The sequence below is a fragment of the Heterocephalus glaber genome, unplaced genomic scaffold, assembly GCF_053883595.1.
Source record: "Heterocephalus glaber isolate CG9 unplaced genomic scaffold, H.glaber_assembly_v1.0 deba00001743, whole genome shotgun sequence".
NCBI lineage: Eukaryota > Metazoa > Chordata > Mammalia > Rodentia > Bathyergidae > Heterocephalus > Heterocephalus glaber.
This window is the reverse complement of record NW_028258449.1, coordinates 706,745-728,196: the sequence shown is the minus strand read 5'-3', so window position 1 is coordinate 728,196 and position 21,452 is coordinate 706,745. Positions and strand designations below refer to the sequence as shown.

Below are 21,452 nucleotides of genomic sequence, written 5' to 3'. Positions count from 1 at the left end.
TGCTGCCATGCAGGAACGAGATGTGACCTGAACCTTCTGGAGGGACTGGGACCAAGTGGAAGGTGCCAACATTCAGTGAGGACCTGCAGGGCACTCCGCTGGTCACTTCTTGTCCCACAGTTTCCTTGGCAAGTGTCCTTAGGCATAGAACCCAAATTGGTAAATAGCTACTTAATTTTTAAAGGCAAACCAAATTTACAATCTGTTTTGATTAAAACTTTTAATTAGTTTTCATAACTGAAGCTGTAACTAACTTTCTAGCCTCTGCTATACACTGGCTGCAGAAAGCCATGGTTTGGAAAAGGCACTGGAATCCACCTGGAAGGTAGAGCCCACAGAGACCATCTTCCACATTGGAGGAAAAAAGAGTTCAGAGCATAAAATGGAAAAGAACAGCTCTCTGCAACTATTTTTATATTATCCTTACATCTGAGAAACCTGTGATAGCCCCATTCTGTCCTCATGACCAGCACTTTTCTTCCACAAAAAATAACATTGGGATTAATCCTCTTGGCATTAGTACCAAATAAAAGTCCTCTTTGAGTTAGACTTTGAGGTCAAGGAGATAGGGAGGTGCCCAGGACGTGTGCGCGTGCTTGTGTGTGTGTGTGTGTGTGTGTGTGTGTGTGTGTGTGGACATATACATTGTATCTTATGGATGTAGCTTACCGCCCAGTGCTGCCATCTTCTCAGATCTCAGAAATATCTCCTCAGTGGAATCCTCACTGGTTCCTTCCTCAGTGGATTATAATACTTCAGCTTTAGAAGGTGCTGCACACCCAGACCCACGCATCATTGCTCAAATGCAAAAGTAAAACATAATTTTTCCTCTCAGATTTCACACACCTATAATGGCAGCATTAAATGTGTCCAGGAAAGTCAGCCCATGCAGTCAAGGGAAAACTCTATGGCTCACAGGCCCGGCCCAGCCCTTAGCACCAGGCCAGCAGTCACATTCAGTTCCTGTGGTCACACAGGTTCACCCCTACACGCACCACACACTGGAAGATGCATTGCATACATCATGTGTTCACATAGTCCCCAACTTTCATTTGAATAAAAAAATCAACTGCCCGAAGCCGTGAGATGTGACTGCATACCACCTTGCAGTGAGGGCCGAGGGCTCCACTTCTCACCCATAGCTTGTAGCAGAAACACCCGATTATTTGTTGTTGTGCCTCGCACACCATCTCTGTTCCCTGTTGGAGATAATTGTAAAATAACCTTGCCTTTTACTAGTAGCTTTCAGGGGGAAAATACCTAAGAATAGAATTTAGGTATTATTTGACTTTCTCCCATATGGCAAGTCAGAGAATATAGACAGTGGTGATTAGAAGAAATGGGAGCTGTTCTCAAGGGCATGGACACCCTGCAGAGCATGCAGGAAAGAGTCCCCTTAGTGGGAATAAGTAGGTGACATCTCCCCTGGTAGTGCACCAGTGTGTCAGCTCTGGGGCCATTTGGAAACTTCTAAAACTAAAATTGTATTGCTGCCAATATTTGATAATATCCTATGTAGATCCCTATGTGAGGATAATTGAGCTGATAATAGAGTTAATGTCGCATATTGTCAAGTTTTCATCCTAAAATTACCAAAATATAATGGATCTGGATTTAGGCTTTAAGACACAGGTTTAAAAAGCAGTAGTAGGGGAGAGATCAGAGAATTTGCAGGCTTTCCCCTGACATGTATCACCTCTGGAGAAGGGAGCACCTTACAACACAAGTCAGGAAGAATGGAAGAAAGAGCTTCTGTGGTTCTTGAGTGACAGAAAGCATTCACCATCCAAATAGGTCATATATGTTGATATCGTGGCTTGAGGAGCTGTTAATTTTTGAACTAATCTGTTCATGCATCTAAGTCATTTATTCTCTATTTCAAAAAGATTGAAGCTATTAAAGACTTAAATTCTACCTTCCATAGTAATGGTGAAAGATCTTGACCAGTTGAGAGAATCAAAGACATCGCAGCTTGATGTTAGAAATGTAGACCTCATAGAGGAGGGGGTGAGGGGCACATAGGTGATGGGGAAAAAAATAAGACCCAAGACACATCATGTACAGGTACAAGCACCCGATGATAAATGTAAACGTACTGTATACCTAAAATGTACCAATAAAAGAATTTAAGCAAAAAAAAAAAAAAGAAAGAAAAGAAATGTAGACCTCAGAGTCTCAGAGCGGGCCATTCACAAAGCCTGGGCACCAAAGGCAGGAAAGGAGAGAACTTCAGGGAAGCAGGATCCTGGCAGTGGTTAGAGCCCATCAGAAGCTGGAGGTCACGCACTGATCCAGAAGGTTACTCATGAGGGAAGAGCGAGCTTAAAGCTGGTATACCCTGGGAGAGAGAGGCAGGGAGGTGGCAGCTCTCACTGCGCGCTCGGCGAAGCCCTCTCTGAGGAGAGGTGACTCCAGCTGAGACGAAGATCCCAGCAAAGAAACTGCCCTGCTAAAATGGGAGGTGAGAGCATTCCTGAGAGAGGGAAAGGAGAAAAATGCTCTTGTGCCTCACCTGGAGCCCTTTCTCCTGTCTCTGTAGCACTTGCGTTATGCACATGCAGGGAACCCCTGTGTTTGCGCAGTCTCCAGGGGCTGAGAAGGGCTCTGGGACTTGAGGGCTGTGATGAGAGTGTCTAGCTAAAGTACAGTTCCCCTCCTTGGCTGTTTTTGACCACCTTTCCTTTTACACAATGAGAAGAAATACATTTTGGGTGCACTCCCATCTGTCTTGTCAATTTTCATGTCAATACAATATGAATAAAAGATTTTGCATTGTCTTCTAGAGTTATCATAATGTGCTTTTAGAACATATCTAAGTCAAAGGCTTTGCTTGGAAATATTGTTACATTCTAAAGTAGTATTTATGATTATGACTGAATCAGATTGTTTACTGTGTTGGAAGAGAGCATAAAAATAACACATTGAGGAATAAGTTTTAAAACCTTAATCTCTTCCCCCTTTCTTTATAGGGCTTATTCCACTAGAAGCAAGATGGCTGAACTCAATACTCATGTGAATGTCAAGGAAAAGGTAAGACCAAGTTATAAGTTGACTCACCGAAACTCTAAGCTAGATAACCTAATCGCTAGCTGGTAAAAACTCAACTACAGTGGAAGAAGGAAACGCCGGTTCTGAGGGATGCTAGCAAGCTTGCTGCACCAGTGAACTGTTTAGCAGAAAGAATCACAGGTTGCATTTACCCAGTGTCTGTTAAATACCTACATTCATTTGTCACTTGATTCTGTCATTATCTCCATTTAATAGAGGTGAGAAAAAGAGAAGTACTTTGACTAAGTCCACAGAGCCAGTAAGCCAGACCTGGGATATGAGCCCAGGTGGTGCCAGCCTGTGCTCATGTCCTCCTGGACCACGAGAGGTTGGTCCTCATAGCAGGGCCGTTACATCACCTCTCCAGGAACAGCCACCATGGAGAGCCAGGGCCTTGCCTGGTGGTCCATCTGTCCTTCACCAGGAGAGTCCACACATCGGGAAATCGTGCTGGAGGCTAGTCGCCTCTCCAAGTCCCCGCTCTGTGGAGCTTTCTGTGCTGACAGCTAGCATCCCTGTCTGGCCAAGGTGCTACCTCTTGGGTACTGTTGGCTCTTAGTGACTGAGCACTGCAGCCCATCCACCTAGTGCCATGGGAACAGGGGACCCCAAAAGTGATTTGCCCATGGTCATGGGGCTGGGCACAAAAGCTGGGTGGGAATCGTGCTCATGCTGATATGGGGGAAAATATAACTCCCAACCTGCTAGATAACAGATGTGCCAAGATCGTGTCCCCTGAAATCAAAGAACGAATTCCAAAGGACAAAGGAGGTTAAGAGTAGGAAAGGTTTATTTTATTGAGAGATAGCCCCTGAGAGACAGGAGGGGTCCCGGAAGTGGGTTGCCATGGAAGCCTTTTGTCTAGGGTAATTTATACAGCAAAGTCACAATGTGGGTACTTCGGGGGTCAAACTACCATCAACCTACAGGATTATAAGTATAGCCGCTTAGCTAATATTGCTCCAGTAGGGAGGCGGGTCACGGAGCAAGGGTGCATGGAAAGAGCAAAGGCATTATGGGGAGGGATGGGTCCAGGTGCCCTGGTCACCCAGCTGGGTGACTCATGCCTGTCTGGACTTCCTGGACCAGGCGGTGCTAATTACAGTACAGTCTCAATTTGCCGGTTATCCCTCAGGGAGGCATGCAGGCCTGGCCACTGCATCTCCTTCTTGAGGCCTGGCCTCCTTCAGATGTGCCTCCAGCCACAATCCTGATGTCTGTATTTTTTCTGCTGATTTTCCTTAAGGCCCAGTCCCTCTCTGACCATATATTAATTTCTGTCTAATTTAGCTGCCTGTAATAATGCCACTGTCCCCAGGCTCCCCCTCTGCCCCGTTAGACCTCCTCTCAAGGAGTGTCTCTGTGTAACCCCACCGTGCCAGGGATGCAATGAAGGATGAGAGACGTACCATCCATGGAGTCCTTGCTATTTTCTTATCTCACTTAGGAAGATACACTGGACCCAAACACTGTTGGAGATGCTGGGGAGTGGCCCTGCATGTGGAGATAGGGTTCTTGCTCCCACAGAGCTCACGGGGAGGGCAGGGAAGCAGATGGGCCCCACTTCCCAGTGATAATGACTGCGGGCGAGACCTGGAGGGATGGTGTGATGCCAGGGCGTGGTAGGGAAGCCCCCGGAGAAGGTCACATTCATGCTGAGGTAGATGGGATGGAAAGCAGCAACCAGCTGCAGATCCAGGCAAAGGGTCCCGGATAGACCCAAGAGCAGAAGCAGGAAGCAGGTGCTGGAGATGGAGCGCCAGTGCAGCCAGAGTGTGGGAGCAGGGACAGAGATGGGAGCTGAGCTCAGAGGGCGCCGCTTCACAAGTGTTCGTGGACCAGGGGACCACGCACAGCATCCAGGAGCCCGCGGGCGCAGGTGGGAACACGTGCATCTTGCCTTATAAAAATATATTTTATCACCACTAACACCTAAAGGAAACAGCATTTCCATCCATCACAAATGTAGACAAAGGGGAAAACAAACCCACAGTAGCAGCAGCAAGACCTGTGATGTTCAGGGCTAGAGATTACAGATATTCTCATATCAAATTGCATTTGTTACAGATATCAGAGATTTTGTTTGTTCATCACTACTTCAAAATCACGGTAGTTCTAGAACTTGCCACACATTGTGTTTGCATTAATAGAGACGCATATATTACTGTAGCATGAATTTGGTTTTTTAATTATGTTTTAGCTATATTTTAGCATCAGTGGTTTCCTTTGTAATCAAATGCATTTTGTGTCAGGAATTTTAATACACGGTCCTGAGAAAGCCCTGGCAGACTGCTGAGGGATCTGTGTAGCATAAGTTGAAAACCTGTACTGGAGCCATGAAGGTCAATTCCAAGGGCAAAATCTTGCGGTGGGGAAGTTGCATGAGCTGCGTGACCTGGTCTAATGTGGTTTGAAAAGCTCTCCCCGGCCCCACAGGACTGCGCCACATGCTTTGTAAGTCTTCTCGTTAAGCAGCCTTCTGCTTGGTGAGGACACTGAGGCTGGAGGTCAGACCCAACTGGGTCAAGGTCAGACTCAGGAAAGTCGCAGGAGCAGGCGTCCAGACTTGGCTGTGCCTGTCCCCAAGTCTGTGCTTCACCCCTGTATCACTGCCTCTCAGGGCCTGCCCCAACCCCAGGCACAGGACAGGCTGCCCATTCTATGTCTCTGGGGCCGTGGTCCACACCGGCTCCACCTACACAACAGTTTCTTTGGAGCCTATATGTTAGCTTAAAATTATTCAATCTCTTGTATACCATAATGTATTTGTTTGTTATTTTAATGTAAAACTGTTAGCTTATTGACGACTGAGGAAACCACAGCAGAACGGCTGCCCCCTTGACAGCATGGCTCTGATGCTTGCTCTCCTCATGTCTGCATGAGAAGCTGGGTGAGGCAGCACAGTGCAGGCCAAAGATTGGCCCCTTTCCAACTGCCTGTTGGGGGTGGGATTGATCAGCCCCTCAAGTTGGAATATGGGAAGAAAAAGCACTTAAAAGAATCAGATTCACAGCAACCAACACAGTAGGCTGAGCAGCCAGCATTAGAGCATCTCATTCCAGAGAGGGGGGCGTCAGACCTACAAAGGGAAGCAGGCTGACCCACACAGTTCAGTGTGCAGGTTCCAGGCCTGGCTTAGCCACATCCTTCGGAGCATGAGAATCATCAGGTACCCATGAGAAGAGTCACAGGAGATGTTTTGCCTTTGCACTTCCGTAAAAGTGAGGTTTAGGCTGTAAATACTGTAAATATTGTCAGTCTGCATGACAGTGAAAGGAGAGCTTCCCTCACTCAGCTAGTGAACTGCACCTTCCATGTCAATGGTTAATAGATTTTCCAACTCTGAAATAAACCGTGGTAAACAACCGAAAATTCTGATCATTCATAATTTTACATTGATTTATTTTACTACACTTGCCTCCTTTAGTTATTAGCTTTTATGGCCTTTTTATGATTAGTTTGTCCTCAGTCTGTCACACAAAGCATGACATTTCAGTTCTGAAAATTAAGAATAATAACTGTTATGTCTTAAATTACAAGCTTTCGGAGATTAGAGAAGAGATCTATATAGTGTTTTGACACAACATCTAGTCAAGCACTGGGAAATTAAATAATAAGTGCCTTGCAGTGAAATGAGTTAGTTTATCTCTAGTGGGTCCATAACTGGATGGTTTGAACGCGAGTAGGTGCTTTGGTGAGGAAATAATTTTTGTCCTCATGCAGCTTTTTGTCCAAAAAAGGAGCTAATGGGTTTAATAGTCAAGACAAATGAAGCTTACAATAGGCACTGTTCATGATAGTTTTATTGAAGATATCTTTATGTTGTTAGGTTGCAACTGTAAGGAATTAAACTGGAAATGTTGGAGTCAAAGTCTGATCTTCTCAGTATGGCATACCTCTTCTGCATGCTTTGACCCTGTCCCTTTACCCTTTCGTCTGATTCCACCTCTCCACACGCCCCCTTGGTCCAGCCAAGCTAACCTCGAACGTGTCTGTCACTGCGCTGCTGCAAAGGTGGTTCCTCTGGGTGGGATGTCCTCCTCTGGGCCCTGGGGCTCACTCACCTTCCCCTGAGGGGCCCTTTTCTCCCTTGCCAGAACTGCTTACCTGGCCTCTGTTCTCCACCGTGTACTTCAGTGGGGTTCTCTGCTCTGTCCATCACAGCGGTTACTCCACATAGTGGGATTCTAAGTTGTCTCTGTCTCCCTGGTGAGCCTGTGTGCTCCTCAGGGACAGGGACTAGGTCTTACACTACTTGGGTTTGATACGCAGTTGGCCCTGCAGTCAGAGTTAGTAAATGAATGAGTGACAAATGAATGGTTAATGGAAATGTCATCTCGTTTTAATATTCTTTGCTATTAAAGCATGTTTTAAATTGCTTCTGAAAACAGAAATTTGGGTTGCTTAGGTTGCCTGCCTGTCATTCTGTAGAAGAGTAGCATCTTTATGAGATGATTAACAAATACAAGTGGTCTCAGGTAAGTTTCAGGTAACAGTTGGGGTTGTTGGCTAAGCAAGCATATTCTCCCCAAACAAAATACAGAATTCTCCCAAACCTCACTTAATTAAGGGTTCATCTGGGAGCTAATCAGGGATCTGATATTTAGGGAAAAACTCATTTTTTACAGTTCTTTTCTAGATGATTGTAGAAAGAAATTTAATGCTAGAAGCTCATAGACAAGTTAGTCGATAATGAATTAAATTATCTCTTGCTTGAAACATATGGGTACCAAGCTGAATTGATTTCCACATTTTTAAATGTAACTCTCAACTGAATAAGAAAGGATTATTAGAACTGGTATAAACAAAATAGAACTTTTGCCACATAATTTTCAGGCTTCCTTATAAATCCATTTAAATTGGACTCAATTCAGCAATAAGACTTGGTGATGGAAAGTAAAGGGAGTCCTTGTTTGTAAAGTGGGGTTAATGTGTACTGAGTGTCCAATTTTGGAGCAGTAACTCGTTCCAGTCATGAGAGGCCCCTACGCCAACACAGTGAGGTGGGGCTGTGGAAAGAGTGTGGAGTTTGGGAACAGAGGGCAGAGGTTGCTGGCTCTCCAGGGGCTCGCTGAACAGCCCGGGCAAGTCACTCCCCTGTCCTGGGCCTCCTCTCCCTAATGAGTCCACTAGACCTGACTGTAAAGGCCCCTCACTGAGCCATCAGATAAGTGTGGAGATCCTTTCCCAGCACTCAGTAATATAAACTACAGAGAATCTGGGGACCTTGTCTGCTTATTTTACAACTTGAAAATGGAAAAAGGAGCTCTAGTTAACATTTTGTATGGAATTTAAAATATAAATTCATGTAGAACCAAGATTAGGAAGAAAATAAATAAATAGCCCAAGTGAGAAAAAGAACATAAAAGTGGACTTGTTTTTCAAATTTTGATAGCTGTTGCTGAGTTTCGCAAAAAATAATTGAGCAGACAGTATGAAGATATGGAATAGAGAATAGCTCCATCTATGATATCGCTGCTGGGCTGTGCCACTTACTATGCATAGCCTCAGAGATGTTAAAGTTTTCGAGGTAAATTGGACTGTAAACAGTAATCGTGCAGAGTCATTAAGATGACGGGGAGGATAGAGAAAGAGAGAAGCATATCCATGCCAAACGCCAGAGGGCCATTGTCTGCATTTTCCTAGTGACTGAGATGGAGGTGTTCGTGGGTCTGTGTCCTAGAATCCTCCACAACGGGTGGACAGACATTATTATTTTATGATAAATATACCCCATTTCATTACTCTTTTCTGTAACTGACTTGATCTATGTCTTACAAAATACTGCCGTGCAGTTCAGACCTGTGAGTGGGGTACAGTCAGAGAAGCCCAGCATTTGAGTGGAGAGATTGTAATAGGGCCAGAGGAAGAAACCCATCGTCACCTGTCTTTAAAGCATTTCTCTATTTACCAGAGAACTCATTTCTCAGGACTTGGGTCAAGTTTTAATGATACACAGTTGTTTTGAAAAATAAAACTGTGCAAGCTTCGGGGCAAATCTTAGTTTTATAATTTTGCAGGAGGATTTAAGTTAATTTAGCTCTATCCTTGGATTTCAACAGCAAGGACACCAGCCACACAGCTTTCAGATTTCATTGTAGATTGGTTCTTGTCATCATTTTCTCATAGGAAAAGGTCATTAAATTTCCCTTTCAAAGAGAGGAGAAACATTGACAATAGTTATTGCCTAATGCTTATGTACAGAACTGCCGTTATCGTTGCTTGGCAACTAGAAGAGATTTGACAAGGAGTCTAAAGGAACAGAATGAATAAATGAAAACGTCAGCATCAGTTTCAGGGGATAAGAAGAAATTTACTACTGCAGGATTAGCATCACATTGCTTTTGCTGAGCCGCATAACTGGAGTGCACAGGGTTTCTGTTGGGCTTCTCCAGCCCCTTCCTTGAAGCCTCCCATCATAGTCCTCTGCACTGGGGCTGAGAGGCATGTAGAAGATGGATGGTTGATGCTAACAAGCACAAGCATGTGTCAAGTATGAAATCCTTCGACGGTGGGAAAAGTAACTCTGTTGGCAATCCCTCGGAATTTATAGGCACCTTACCAACATCCCTGTTATTTCTAACAATGATCCTTCATATAAAATTATCCAGTTTTTACAGATAAAAAAATGATAGGATGGAAATAATAGTCTGTTCAGATAGATTGTATAGACAGAATGACAGACTCAGCGCTTGAAAGTAAACTGCGTATATTATAAAAACCATTTTTTCTCTGTAAGTCCTTTACCCACAACTTAATCACAAACTCCTTCTAAGCAGATAAGAAATTAGTGCTTTTAAAACTAAAATTAGTTTATTAATAGCTCCTACAATTATGTCATAGGTGTTATGTTCCCAAAATATGTGCTAATTAATCAATATTTAGTTTAATAATTTAGTCAAGATACTATAATGGTAAATCTCAATTTATAAGGAGGAAGAAGGCAGTGGGACACGCCTCCTGGGTCAGGGAAAGTGTTAGAATATCAATGGGGAAAAGACAGATGTAATGTTCCTTTGAGTCCTCCAAGAAGCTGTCCCCAAGATATAATAGGAGTAGAAGAGGTATATCAGGATGGGGAGAGAGGAAGTAGCGCTCATAGACCATAAAGAGGAGAAAGTTCAGACTTCCACACAGCCTGATGTCTCGGAAAGGGTGGCTGAGGACAGGAATGTAGTAGAAGCTGGAGCGTCACTGCAGTGCAGCACTAAGGAGTCCTTCTCAGGCTGATGGGGAGCACTCAGAAGACTGTCATGTACCTCAGAAATGGACAGGGATAGCACAGCCACCTCACCTGTTGACCAGGAACTTCCTGGAGGCCAGGTGGAAGTGAGGACAGGGCTGTCACCAACCGTGCTTCCAGCAGCAGATTCCTGCAGCCTCTACAACACGCAAGGGTGCAACAACGTTGTGCATTTTAAGAAGGAAACTGGAATACATATTCTTGGAAATCAGCCATGAGGAAAGCATGTCTTTGCATTCCTTGAAAAGAATGAAAAATTCTGAGAACCACTCCTCTCACATATTTAGTAAATGAAAATGCAAACTATGGAATTTCTCTTCTCTTGGCAAGCTGAGCCATACTGCTGCTGTTATGAGGTGAGTGTCTTCTCCACTTCCAGGCTAAACCTTGATTTAATAATCACTTTTAATTAAAAGTATACCCTTATTTCTAACCACAATTAACAAAAGAAGACTAAATCTACTGAAAAGGCGTCTCCTTCGATGCCTGTGTCAGCTCTCTGGGCTGCACTGTCTTCATCTGCCATGAGAGAATTCGAAGGCTGATCCTCCAGCACCTCCCCATCTCTCTGACTTGTAGACCCCATGAGAGACTGCAGAGCACACTGCCACGAAACAGAGAAGCGGGAGCTAGCCTTAGTCCCGACGTCAGTAGCGGCCTCCATTTGAACGTAGTACAGAAACCTCTCTGTGCTTCAGTTTCTTATAAAGTGCAGGAATCTGATCAGATCATCCATACCCTGCTATCTTGGGACTCTCCAGAACTCTGCTTCTCCGCCTTTAAAAGAAATTATCAATTAAAATGTGTTGAAATGGTGGCTGAGGATCAATTATGTAACTTACAAGGCTTTTTCTTTTTTATTGTTGTAAGAACACTTAATATGAAATTTATCCTCCTAAAGTTTTAAATGTACAATACAGTACTGCTAACCACCAGCATGATGCCTCTGGAGCTCACTCATGTGTACATGAAGCTTCATACCCTTCTTTCTCCCCTTGCCAGGCCCTGGAAACCACCAACACACTCTGCTTTTGTGATTTTATTTTAGAAACCTCGCATAAGTGGGATCATACAGTATCTGTCCTGTGGTTGGCTCACTTCCCTTAGTGTGACTTTGTCAGAGTGGTCCGTGCAGATATGTGGTGGCATATTGCAGGATTTGTTAAAGCTGAGCGATGTCCCACTGCACATACATGCACTCATCCATTGAGGGACCGTTGTTAGGGTCTTTTTACAAAATACTTTCTGCTCAAATTATAATTTTAGTTACGGGACCAAGGCCGAGTGCACAAATTAGCTGTGATTCTTTACGCTCTTTGGAGGGAACAAATGAATAAACTTATAAAATAATAAGAAAACAAGAATTGGGCAGCAGGTGACTCTTCAGACTGACGGCCAAGCCTGGGCCTTCTCCTTAATTGACCAGACCTGTTAGACAAGTGCTGTGTGCATGAATGAATGAGCACTCAAAGGAAAAATGTGTCTTTGTGATGTGTAGATGGCCTGCTGCCTCCATGCTGCAGTGAAGAGTCATCCAAGGCTAATATAATTTAGAGATTAACTAACTCCCTTTCACTGTATTGACTAAAGGGTAATTAACTTTTTTATTCTAGTTTGATTAAAGGGCAATAGTGACTTATGCCTTTAAAGTATTCTTTCTCTGAAAAGTTCTGTGAATGAGAAAGGAAAAAATAACCCTACAGCAAGAGTGGATGTCAATAATCACCATTTTCCCAAGTAGAGACTTTAAATTTCAAAGAAAATGAATAAAGATTTTACTGAAGATTCCAGGTTAGAAGCAGAAGATAAAAGTGTCTTCCCTTTCTACCACAATTAAAATACCAAAACAAAGTGTCTTGTGAAAGTAGCATTGGCTTTTCATCTTCAGTAATAAGTCAAAATATGGAATTTGTCAGAGATGGTAGCGTGGTGGGATATACCTACGCCTGATCATGTGTGGGTGCGGCCAGCTGGCTAAAAGCAGACTCCAAGGGATCCAGGGCTCGCTCTGGGGATGGGGAGACTCAGCACAGATGCAGAAGCCCGTGGGCGTGCACTGGACCTGTGCCAGTGCAGGAGCAATGAGGGGTGCACAGGCCCTTGTTCGTCTCAGTGCAGATTAGAGGGACAGTGGCCAAAATCAGCCACTTAGGGTTGTAGCTAATTAAGCGTCGAAATTCAATATGAAAAGTGTATCACTGACTAAGTTAAGATTTAAAATACTTTGTTTTAATTCTACTATTTCTTTAGATAGGTGAAAAGTCTGTCTGAGTATGTTTTATGCTACAAATTATTAGACTTATTTATATCTAACATAAACTATTGGTTCAGTGTTTTAATAGCGGTTAAAATAACGCTTTTTTTAATGTTCATTGGCTAGTATAGATACAGACTAGGTCAAAGGAAATCTGGGCTGTTGCTTTTGTTACCTTTTTCCTTTGCGGGCGCCTGGACTGCAACACTCCTGTATTAGGTATGGAGTCTGAGACCTTGCTGGGGAAACTGGGTCCGCTCTCCTCACTGCTGACCAGTGAGTGACCTCAGAAGGATCCTGCCTTCTCACTGGCTGGGGCTCCTGCACGGTGCTCTGACCGCCATGTAAAGTCAGACTGTGCCGAGGCCGCCCGCCCCATGAGCAGGGACCCAGCGTACAGAGATCCCCGGCCATGCCCGGAGACGGCCACCTTCACCTGCACCAGAGCCCCAGGCACCCACTGGGCCAGAGCTCCCAAAGCCCAGACCAGCTAGACAGGGATCAGTAGACCACCCTTCCTTCCCAGTTGCGAGGCTCGGGGTGCTTGTTAGGCACAGTAGGTACCTGGGTGCCTTCTGAAAGGGAAGGAATATATTCGTTCTTGGACAGTTTCACTTTACAGAAAGTAAAACTGTTCCAAACCAGGATGGATAGTTTTGAAATTCTGATGCCACATAAATAATGAAATGGTGGAAGAGTAATAGTCACTCAGGTAAATTAGTTACGACTTGAGCTGTTACCTAAAAAGACATTTGTCCTGGGCCAGCCTCTCTCCTTTCCTGACCTACTCTCCTGTAGCGATCTGTCTGTCCACTCACAGTCTTCAATGCTGGGCGGACGTTAAAAATCACAGTGAAAAGTTTAGAAAAGCTCAGTCTCAGATTTGACTGTCCAGGGAGTGGGGTGCAGCTGTAGTTTTAAAACTCACCCAGGTGGTTCCAGTTTGCAGCCAGGGCTGGGGCTAGCAGAGCTGAACCTCTGTCGCTGGCTCATTCTTCCTGGTGCCCCGGAGTCCCGGGTCTGGCTGCTTTCTGGATGTCTGGACATAGCTGTCTCTCAGGCCCCTTTGGAAGGAAGCCAGTGTCCACCTCAGGTGCAGTGCTGTGTCCGCTGCAGGCTCCCTCCCAGGAAGCTACCCACTCACGACATTGACACCCAAGCCAAAACCTGAGAGTTGTCCATCCACATTGCTTCCTCTTCCTTGTCCCTTGTGTCCAGTTACTTCCTGCCCGGGAAGGTGTGAGTGTCTACACTGCTCCATCCTCATCCTTTCCCTGTCCTGGGCACTGTGCTGCATCCTCTGATCTCCTCCACCTCACACACGGGGAGGCCACCGTGACCTCACGTGTGCACACACCACTTCCCCCCCTCCGGGAGGAGCCCTTCAGTGGCCTCGCCACATGACTCGCAGGGCTGTGCCCTTTGTCCCACACCTTTCTCTCCCCTCTGCGTCCCCTGGCTGTGACCCTCAGTGCTCCTGGAGCTGTGTGCCTCCTTTCCTCACGCGTGCCTCTCGGAGGCCTCTCTTCTCCCCTGCTCTTCTGCCTTAGTGCTGCTCACCCTTTATTCTCGGATCCAACTGACTTCAGTCCTCAGGGCGTCCCTACTGCAGAGTGAGGGTGTCTGTTCCTCACAGATGACAGAGCACCTGCATTTCTTCTCTCACCACGTTCATCGCCGTCTCTTCCAGAACTGCAAATTCCAGGCAGGTCAGGGAATGTGCACGTCACTGTGGTCCTGCTCTGCAGTCTGTTTACTGTGACTGACTGAATAAACAGAGGAGCATGGATTAAAAGATCAGTATCAGCTCTGAGGGAAGTTCTTTCGGTGATACTCTGGCCTTTGTACTCAGAACGAGTGGCTAATGCATTCCCTGTTTGCGGTGACAAAGGATAACAGCTGGACAGGATGATGAGTGAGAACTCAAATCCTGAAACCTGCCGAGGTGGATGTCAGACCCTGCCCTTGTGTTGGTCAGCACACAGGTGCAGGACAGGGACCCTTGGCTCAGTGAGCAGGGAGAATGAGTGGCCAGGGAGCCCATGTGACCCGGTCACTGATGTGGCTCCAGGAAGTGCTAACTCCATTTAGACACTCGTGGCAGATGAGTGGGGCCATCCTCAGGGACAGTGCACTTTGTGTGCTCTTAGCAGGAAACACTCAGAGAATTCTGCTCAGCCCAATGGGGTGCTGGGAAACGACAGCTTAGGAGCATTGCTGAGGAGGAGCATGTGCCTGCTCCATCACAGTGGAGTTAGGAGACACCATCGTTCTTTTAATAAGGGAAGGGCTGGGCTGGGCTGGGCTGTGGGAGAAGGGTTAGCTCACCAGAAGGCAACATTCGGGCCAAAGACTGGCAGTACCTAACTGCCTCTCCAGCGCAGCTCACACATCTTCATCTCATCTTCAGCCTTTCTGGTCCTTTGCAACATCTATTCTTGGTTCTCAGCAGGACATCTTCTCCCTTTGTCTCTCCATAGTCCCTCAGTCCGTCAACCCTCATCGCCCTCAGAGCCTGGTCAGCGGCCTGAATGATACCAGGCCCCATATCCCAGAGCCCAAAGACCTGCACTGCTCCTTACAGCTTGTACCCCTGGGCCATTGCTTCCCTGGGCTCTGCGCTGGCTTCATCAGAGTTGCCGGGGAAGCCATGCCAGCTGGCTCCCTGACAGATTCGCGCTGGGCAGCTTTCCTCCCTCGGACCTGCTCAGCGTTCCTCTGTTCATCAGAGCCATTTCCTGTCTCATTCCCACAAGGGTGGCCCTGAGCCTTCTCCACTTCCAAGCTCCAAAGCAAACCAACAATCAAATTCAGAGGAATAGTTTGCAGAAATTTCCTTCTTCGAAATCTCAAGTTGTTATGTCTCTTCGCTCTCCCTTCCTCTTTTCCTCCTCTCTTGAAATTTTGAGAGAAGAAATAAATGCTCCCTTCCAAAGCTTGCTCTTCCGTATGGAGTTTTTGTAACATTTCTCATTTCCTCTGGGGTCTTGCTTTGTAACTTACCTCTCCTCTCTGCAAATTCTCCCCCACACCGGCTCCTTCCCTGCATCAGTACATGTGCTCGGACATTTGTGGAAGATAAACTGTGGACAGTGCTTGCTTCAAGGTGGATTGGAGAGAGGGGAAACCAAGCCAGAGAACCCAATCAGGAGGCATTTTCCAGAGTCCCGGGGAGAGACGAAGGCACCTGCCTGGGTTGGTGAGGGAAAAAAGGGAGAATGGGCGGGAGCTGGGGCTGTGTTGTCAGAATGACTGCAGTTGGCCATCACGGACGGCTTCACCTTGTCTCGCTTGCTCTTTCTTTCAGGTCTGGGGAGCCGAGATTGTGTCGGGTTGAGTTTCCTTTCATCCCCTCAGCAACGCTAGCTTGAGTGAGCGCACAGCTAGAGTCACGCAGTGTTTGCTGGGGGCAGCGCCATCTGGAAGGTGTACTTAAAACAAGGGGTAGTTAGTGAGGTCAAGAAAGACACCTCCCTATGAACAGAGACACTGGGACACATGCTCCCCACGGGCTGGCCTCTTGCATTAGTTTCTCATTGCTGCTGCAGCAGATCTCACCTTACGGTTCTGGAGCTTAGAGGTCCAGGTGGGTCTCACTGCACTCGCAGCAGGGTGCCAGCGTGGCCGCACGCTCCTCCGCGTGCCCGCTCCAGCTTGGGAGCTGCCTCAGCTCGTCCCCAAAGGGCCAGCAGTCCTGCTCACACAGCATCACTCTAACACTGCCTCTAGGCCCTCTACCCAGAAGCTTCTGTCATTGTACTGGGCCCACTGAAATAGTGAGATGACACCACCACTGCCTCGAGGTCGCGCCATCTGTATAACCCTCATGTTCACAGGTTACAGGGACCAGGTCTGGAGGCGTGGGGGAGCCACTGTTCTGCCTGGTCATCCCTGAACGGTGGCATCCACATCACCTCTGCACTTACTAGAGATGCAGTCTCACCCCAAGCCTCTGAATAAGAGCCACATGCCAGTCCAATGCCCAGGGAGTTGGGGTCAAACTTTCTTTGATTCTAGCACAGCTCCATTTTTTCTCTTCAAATCTTCATTCTTTCTAATGCTTATTTCCTTCCCCCCAAGTTAACTTTGATCTGTACCCCTGGTATTAATTCCCAAAAGTCAGCCAAGTTGAACATGATACTTCATACATACTTTTACTGGCAGAAAGTAGATTCAGAAAGGGCAGCGAAACCATGGACTTAGCCATGATGCAGAGGAACTGGTGTGCAAAGCGTTTCCTTCCCCAAGAAGATTCATGGGAGAGCTGCCTTCATTGCTGCAGATAATCTGAGTGGCCCAGCAAGGGAAGCAGAGCGCTCACAGGTGAGCTGTTTTCAAGGCATCTCTGAATGGTCAGCATTGGAGAAATGTGACCAGAGCTGATTATAAAATTCCTTTCAAAGTTGCAGAATGGCAAACCCATAAATAATTCCAGCTCTCAGTGCCAGCTGTTTGATTGCTGTCCTTATTGCAGAGGATGAGATCGAGCTCGCTCTGAGATTGCAAGCTCTTTAAGGCAGGCACCAGCCGTGTACACTGCGTGGGACCTCAGAGGCACTGCACACATCCTGGCTAGAATCCATTCAGCTGTTAATACTGTGTGATACTTTGTGCTGAATTATAGAGATGCACCGAAAAAAAACAGATTAAAAATCTGGGAGTACTTCAGTGATCATTGTACTAGATTCCCTGCTTTTGTTTATTCCTTCAATCATTCAGCCATTCGACAGACATCATGAATCATCTGCGGAATGCCACCCATTGTTGGAGGCCCTGCCACTCAGGAGCTCATCCTTGTGGAGCAAATGGTGACACAGTAAATAATTACAACAGTGCACACACCGAGGGGGTCTGAGCAGCACTCGTGAGCCGTTCACAGTTGGACTGGGTTTGCCTTTGAAATCTTCCATGTCCTCTTTGCCAACTAGATGAGTTATTTGGCTACATTACTTCTCTTTCCAATCCTGTCTGCTAATATTGCCCTCAAGCACTCACTAAAACCTTCTCACGCTAGGGCAAGTAAGAAAGAGGCCACTACACAGGTCTGGTGAGGTGTTTGGGACTTTGGGAAACCCAGGCAACAGCGTGGACCTGGCATAGCACCTCTGAGCCTGGCCTGTCCTTCCCCAGTCAGGCTCGCTCCCTCCGTACTAAGTGACGAGACTCCCAAGGTAGGGAGCCTGATTGGTCCACTTGTCTTCAGACCAGGCACGGCCTGGCATTGCAGCTCACTGCAGTGTGGTCTCATTGCCTGCTTCGTAGGACTTGCAGGCCTGAGGTGCCATTACACATGGTCCCCAACTGATCATGGCTCTTACAATTTTTCAGCTTCAAACTTACAATTTTTCAGCTTCACAGTGGTATGAAAGCAGTGCTCATGTAACCATTCTATTTTCCATTTTCAGTACTGGATTCAATAAATTAAGATGTCAGCACTTTATTTAAAATAGGCTTTGGGTTAGACAAATGTAACTGCCTGAGCATGTTTAAAGCAGGCTGGGTCAACATATGGTGTTCTCTAAGTTAAGAATATTAAATGCATTTTCAGTGTATAGCATTTTTTAATGATGGATTTATCTGGCTATAACCTCTGTTGTTAGCCAAGGTGCATCTGTATGTAGATTTTCAATTTACGTTTTTACATCTGTTTCCTTCTCTAGGTCTAGCAGTGACTTCAGTTTGGCAGTATTTCTTTTGTTACTGTTGTGTCTATGCCTTAGTGCAGTGCTGAACATTTGGTAAATAATGGAATGAAAGAAGAAGAGGGAGATGGAAGCACATTTCAGGCAGGCCAAAGATGGACTTCCTGTGGCACCTGCAGCTGTAGGAGAAGAGCTTTGGGGAGAGTCTTGGTCCACTGCCGGGAAGCAAGGCTGTGGAGGAAGAGGCCCTGAGAGGAGGTATTCGGGCCACCTTCCCTAGCGAGCTTAGAGTGGCACTCCAGGCCCAGGTTCTTGGGGTTTCAGAGCCACGCCCTGAGCATTCCTTCCTCGTGGCCCAATATAAATGCTGCCACTCTTCTGTGCTTGAAATTTATTGAGCAGTTAATATATGTCCAATTCTGTACCAAACACTTTCACACATTGTCTCTTTCCATTTTTACATTCGTACAGGTAACATCCTCATCAGAACCAAGTTTCAGAGATCTAGGTAGTTCACCCAAGATCACAGTGCTAGCGTGTCGGGGAGCCAAGATTAGAACACAGGTGTGCTTTACCCCAAGCTCCTTCTGTGGCACGTGGCTGTCCCCTCCCAAAAGAGTTCTCCCCTCCTCAGGCAAACAGAACTGCTCGCTTCTCGGTGGGGCCACGGTACCTGGTTTGTGGAGACACTTCCCACTCCTTACTCCGTCATTGCAGATGTGTCTGGCTCCACTGCTAGGCACTGCCTTCTCAGGGCAGAACTCTCCTGGCTTCTTGTTTGGTCCAGTTGACAGTGCTGGGCCTCTACTGTTCACATAGCCTGTGGAGGTGGAGTCACTGTGGTTAGAATCACCTGGGACTCAGGCACAGCCTAACGGCTCATCAGGAAAGCCAGCAGAGCTCCTAAGAGCTCAGCACAGATAGGCTCCAAACTGCACCATGTGAATGAGGAGATCCATTGACAGGGCTGTGGCATTCATCCACCCTGCCATGCTGCTCAGCTGGGGCAGCCAGGTGAGTCAGAGCCTGTGGGGCCAGAGAGCAAAGCCCCAGAGAGAGGAAGGAATCAAAAGAAAACTCAGAACAACCTGCACAAACTGAATTTGCCTAATAAGGTTTAAACTAGAAGAAGCAAGACAGAGGAATGTGATTTTAGGAAGGTAAAGCACTTGCTAACTGAATGTGTTGATTATCAGCCAGCAGCCTGAGTGGCCACCTGTGGGCCCTGTGGGCCATTCTACGGTGGGCAGGAGAGTCCTGCAGAGCTTCAGTCAAGCACAGCAGCTTCCAGCATGGGTCTGAGGCCACAGCTGCACCACACCAGCCTGGGGTGTGGCCAGGAGGAAAGCCTTGGTGTGAAGCCTCCAAAAGCAGTCTGCCCAGCAGGCAGTCCTTCATATGAATCTTAGTCCTTCATATGCAAGCTCCCATTAGACATGCACCGATAGAGCCAGTCCTCCAGGAGCTCCTTTCCAATGCAGAGGCAGCCTTGGAGTGCGGCCTCGCTGTGACTCCAGGTAGCTCCCACACCCCGTGCTAACACTGCTTCCTGACGGGTGCCCCTTAGGACAGAAGGCTTCCTCCCTGGGGTTCTGCTGAGTCAGGGCTCAGCAAGCCCGGGGGTCACAGCAGAAAGTGGCTGCCCTCCTGGAAATGCACTAGAATTCAACTTCACGGTGGAATAGCCATAAATAGACAGAAAGTATTTTTTTTTCCTTCCTTTCAGTAAACCTTGGAATACCTGTGTAAAATAAATATTGTCCTCTGGGAATTCCATAGTTAGATTTGATAGCAGAACTCAGTTACTGCCATTTTTTTAAAGATACGTTGAGAGCTAGCATATAGAAAACGAGAAATATGGAAAATGCTTTCTGTACATACCTGACCGAGGCTGTATTTTGGGAAAAAGTAGTATAAACACCTAGAAAGGAAGTGTCTCTATAAGCACTGCCTTATATTTCATTTCACCTTTACTTAATAAAACATTGTGTTTTTCAGGGGAGAGAGTGGAAGCAGGGAGAACAATTCGATGTTTGTTCCATAATTCTGGGTCTTTATTGTTCACAGCTGTGTGGGTAGATTGAAAACTGATCTAATGTAACAATAATTTAATTGATGTAATTAATAACTAGACATTGTATTAGAAGGGCACACTAGATGTGGAAATAATGATAATAGTAAGAAATTTTATAGACTATGGATCAATCCACAGTGGCTTAAAATGCTAGAATTTTATTTAAAAGAAATGTATTAGAAGACAAATGTGCATTCGTATATGCAACTCCAGTGCAGTGGTACCTTCGGGCAGACTTATTTATTATTAGACTGTAATAACCATTCAGGTTGGGATGCATGCATTTTTAAAGATATATGAGAGAGAAACAACTATCTTGCTAACACAGTGAGTGAATGAGGAAAGTCACGTCCGTGGAAGGCGGCTGAGGGTTGCTCAGTGGGCCCCTTCCCTGAGGGGCCCAGCCTCCTGCTGACCCTGACCTGGTTCCACCCGCTGCAGCCTCTCCCCACCTCCTCCACTCACTTCTAGCCCCTTCTGGCTCCTGTCACTGCTTCTGCCCCAAGTGCACTCCCCTTCCCACCCACCCGTCTCCTCTCACTATAAAGTCAGGTGCCCCATCAATGCCTGTGTAGTGCTTGTATGCAATGCACAGCTGCATGTTAACTTGTGTGATCATGCAGTCAGTATCCCCTCCAGTTCCAGGAAGTTTGGTGGCTCATCACACAATAGGTGTTCAAAGAATACTCACTGAATTGGATTTGGAAAGATGATATACAGAAGAAATAAGAAATAACCTAGGTTTAAAGGAGTTACTGTTTACTGTTTTTAATGGAGCCTAGAAAACTAAGAATCATTAAATGTGAGAATCTTGGAGATATATATATATAATGTATATTACAGTCCTGGTAAAAACTCACATTTAGCATTTACCAATGTCACAATTCAAAACCAAATTTCTAATCAATAATGCCAACACCTCTGTGAGTCATGTTTTTCATAGCTTTTTCTGTTTTTCATTATAACCCAAATACTTCTATATACTATACGGAATAGGCTGCCTGTTTCTAACATAGTCAAGAAAGAAACTGTATTGTTCAATTAAGCATCCTGGTCAATAGCATCCCATTGCACATTGCAGCCCATATAATCCATATTTCATGAATCTGATTACATCCAACTCCATTTAACTCTAAAACTCGTTGATCTTAATCTGACCACTAGTGAGAGTGGTAGCAAAGCTTTTTCGGG

The 21,452-nt window shown here is 46.1% G+C and overlaps 1 protein-coding gene across 5 annotated transcripts in view; it reads left to right on the top strand.

Moving 5' to 3' along the window:
* Spats2l (spermatogenesis associated serine rich 2 like) overlaps nt 1-21,452 on the top strand; it is a 141,125-nt gene that overhangs the window by 68,513 nt on the left and 51,160 nt on the right. For 4 of the 5 annotated variants that reach the window (XM_087200373.1, XM_004871675.4, XM_087200371.1 and 1 more), the window contains one exon: nt 2,970-3,030. In XM_087200373.1, the coding sequence (XP_087056499.1) occupies nt 2,992-3,030 (39 nt within the window). In that variant the 5' untranslated portion in view covers nt 2,970-2,991. Of the gene's footprint in view, nt 1-2,969; nt 3,031-7,484; nt 7,527-21,452 lie in introns of those variants that run through there. The other variant, XM_021249772.2, reaches the window with a different exon arrangement.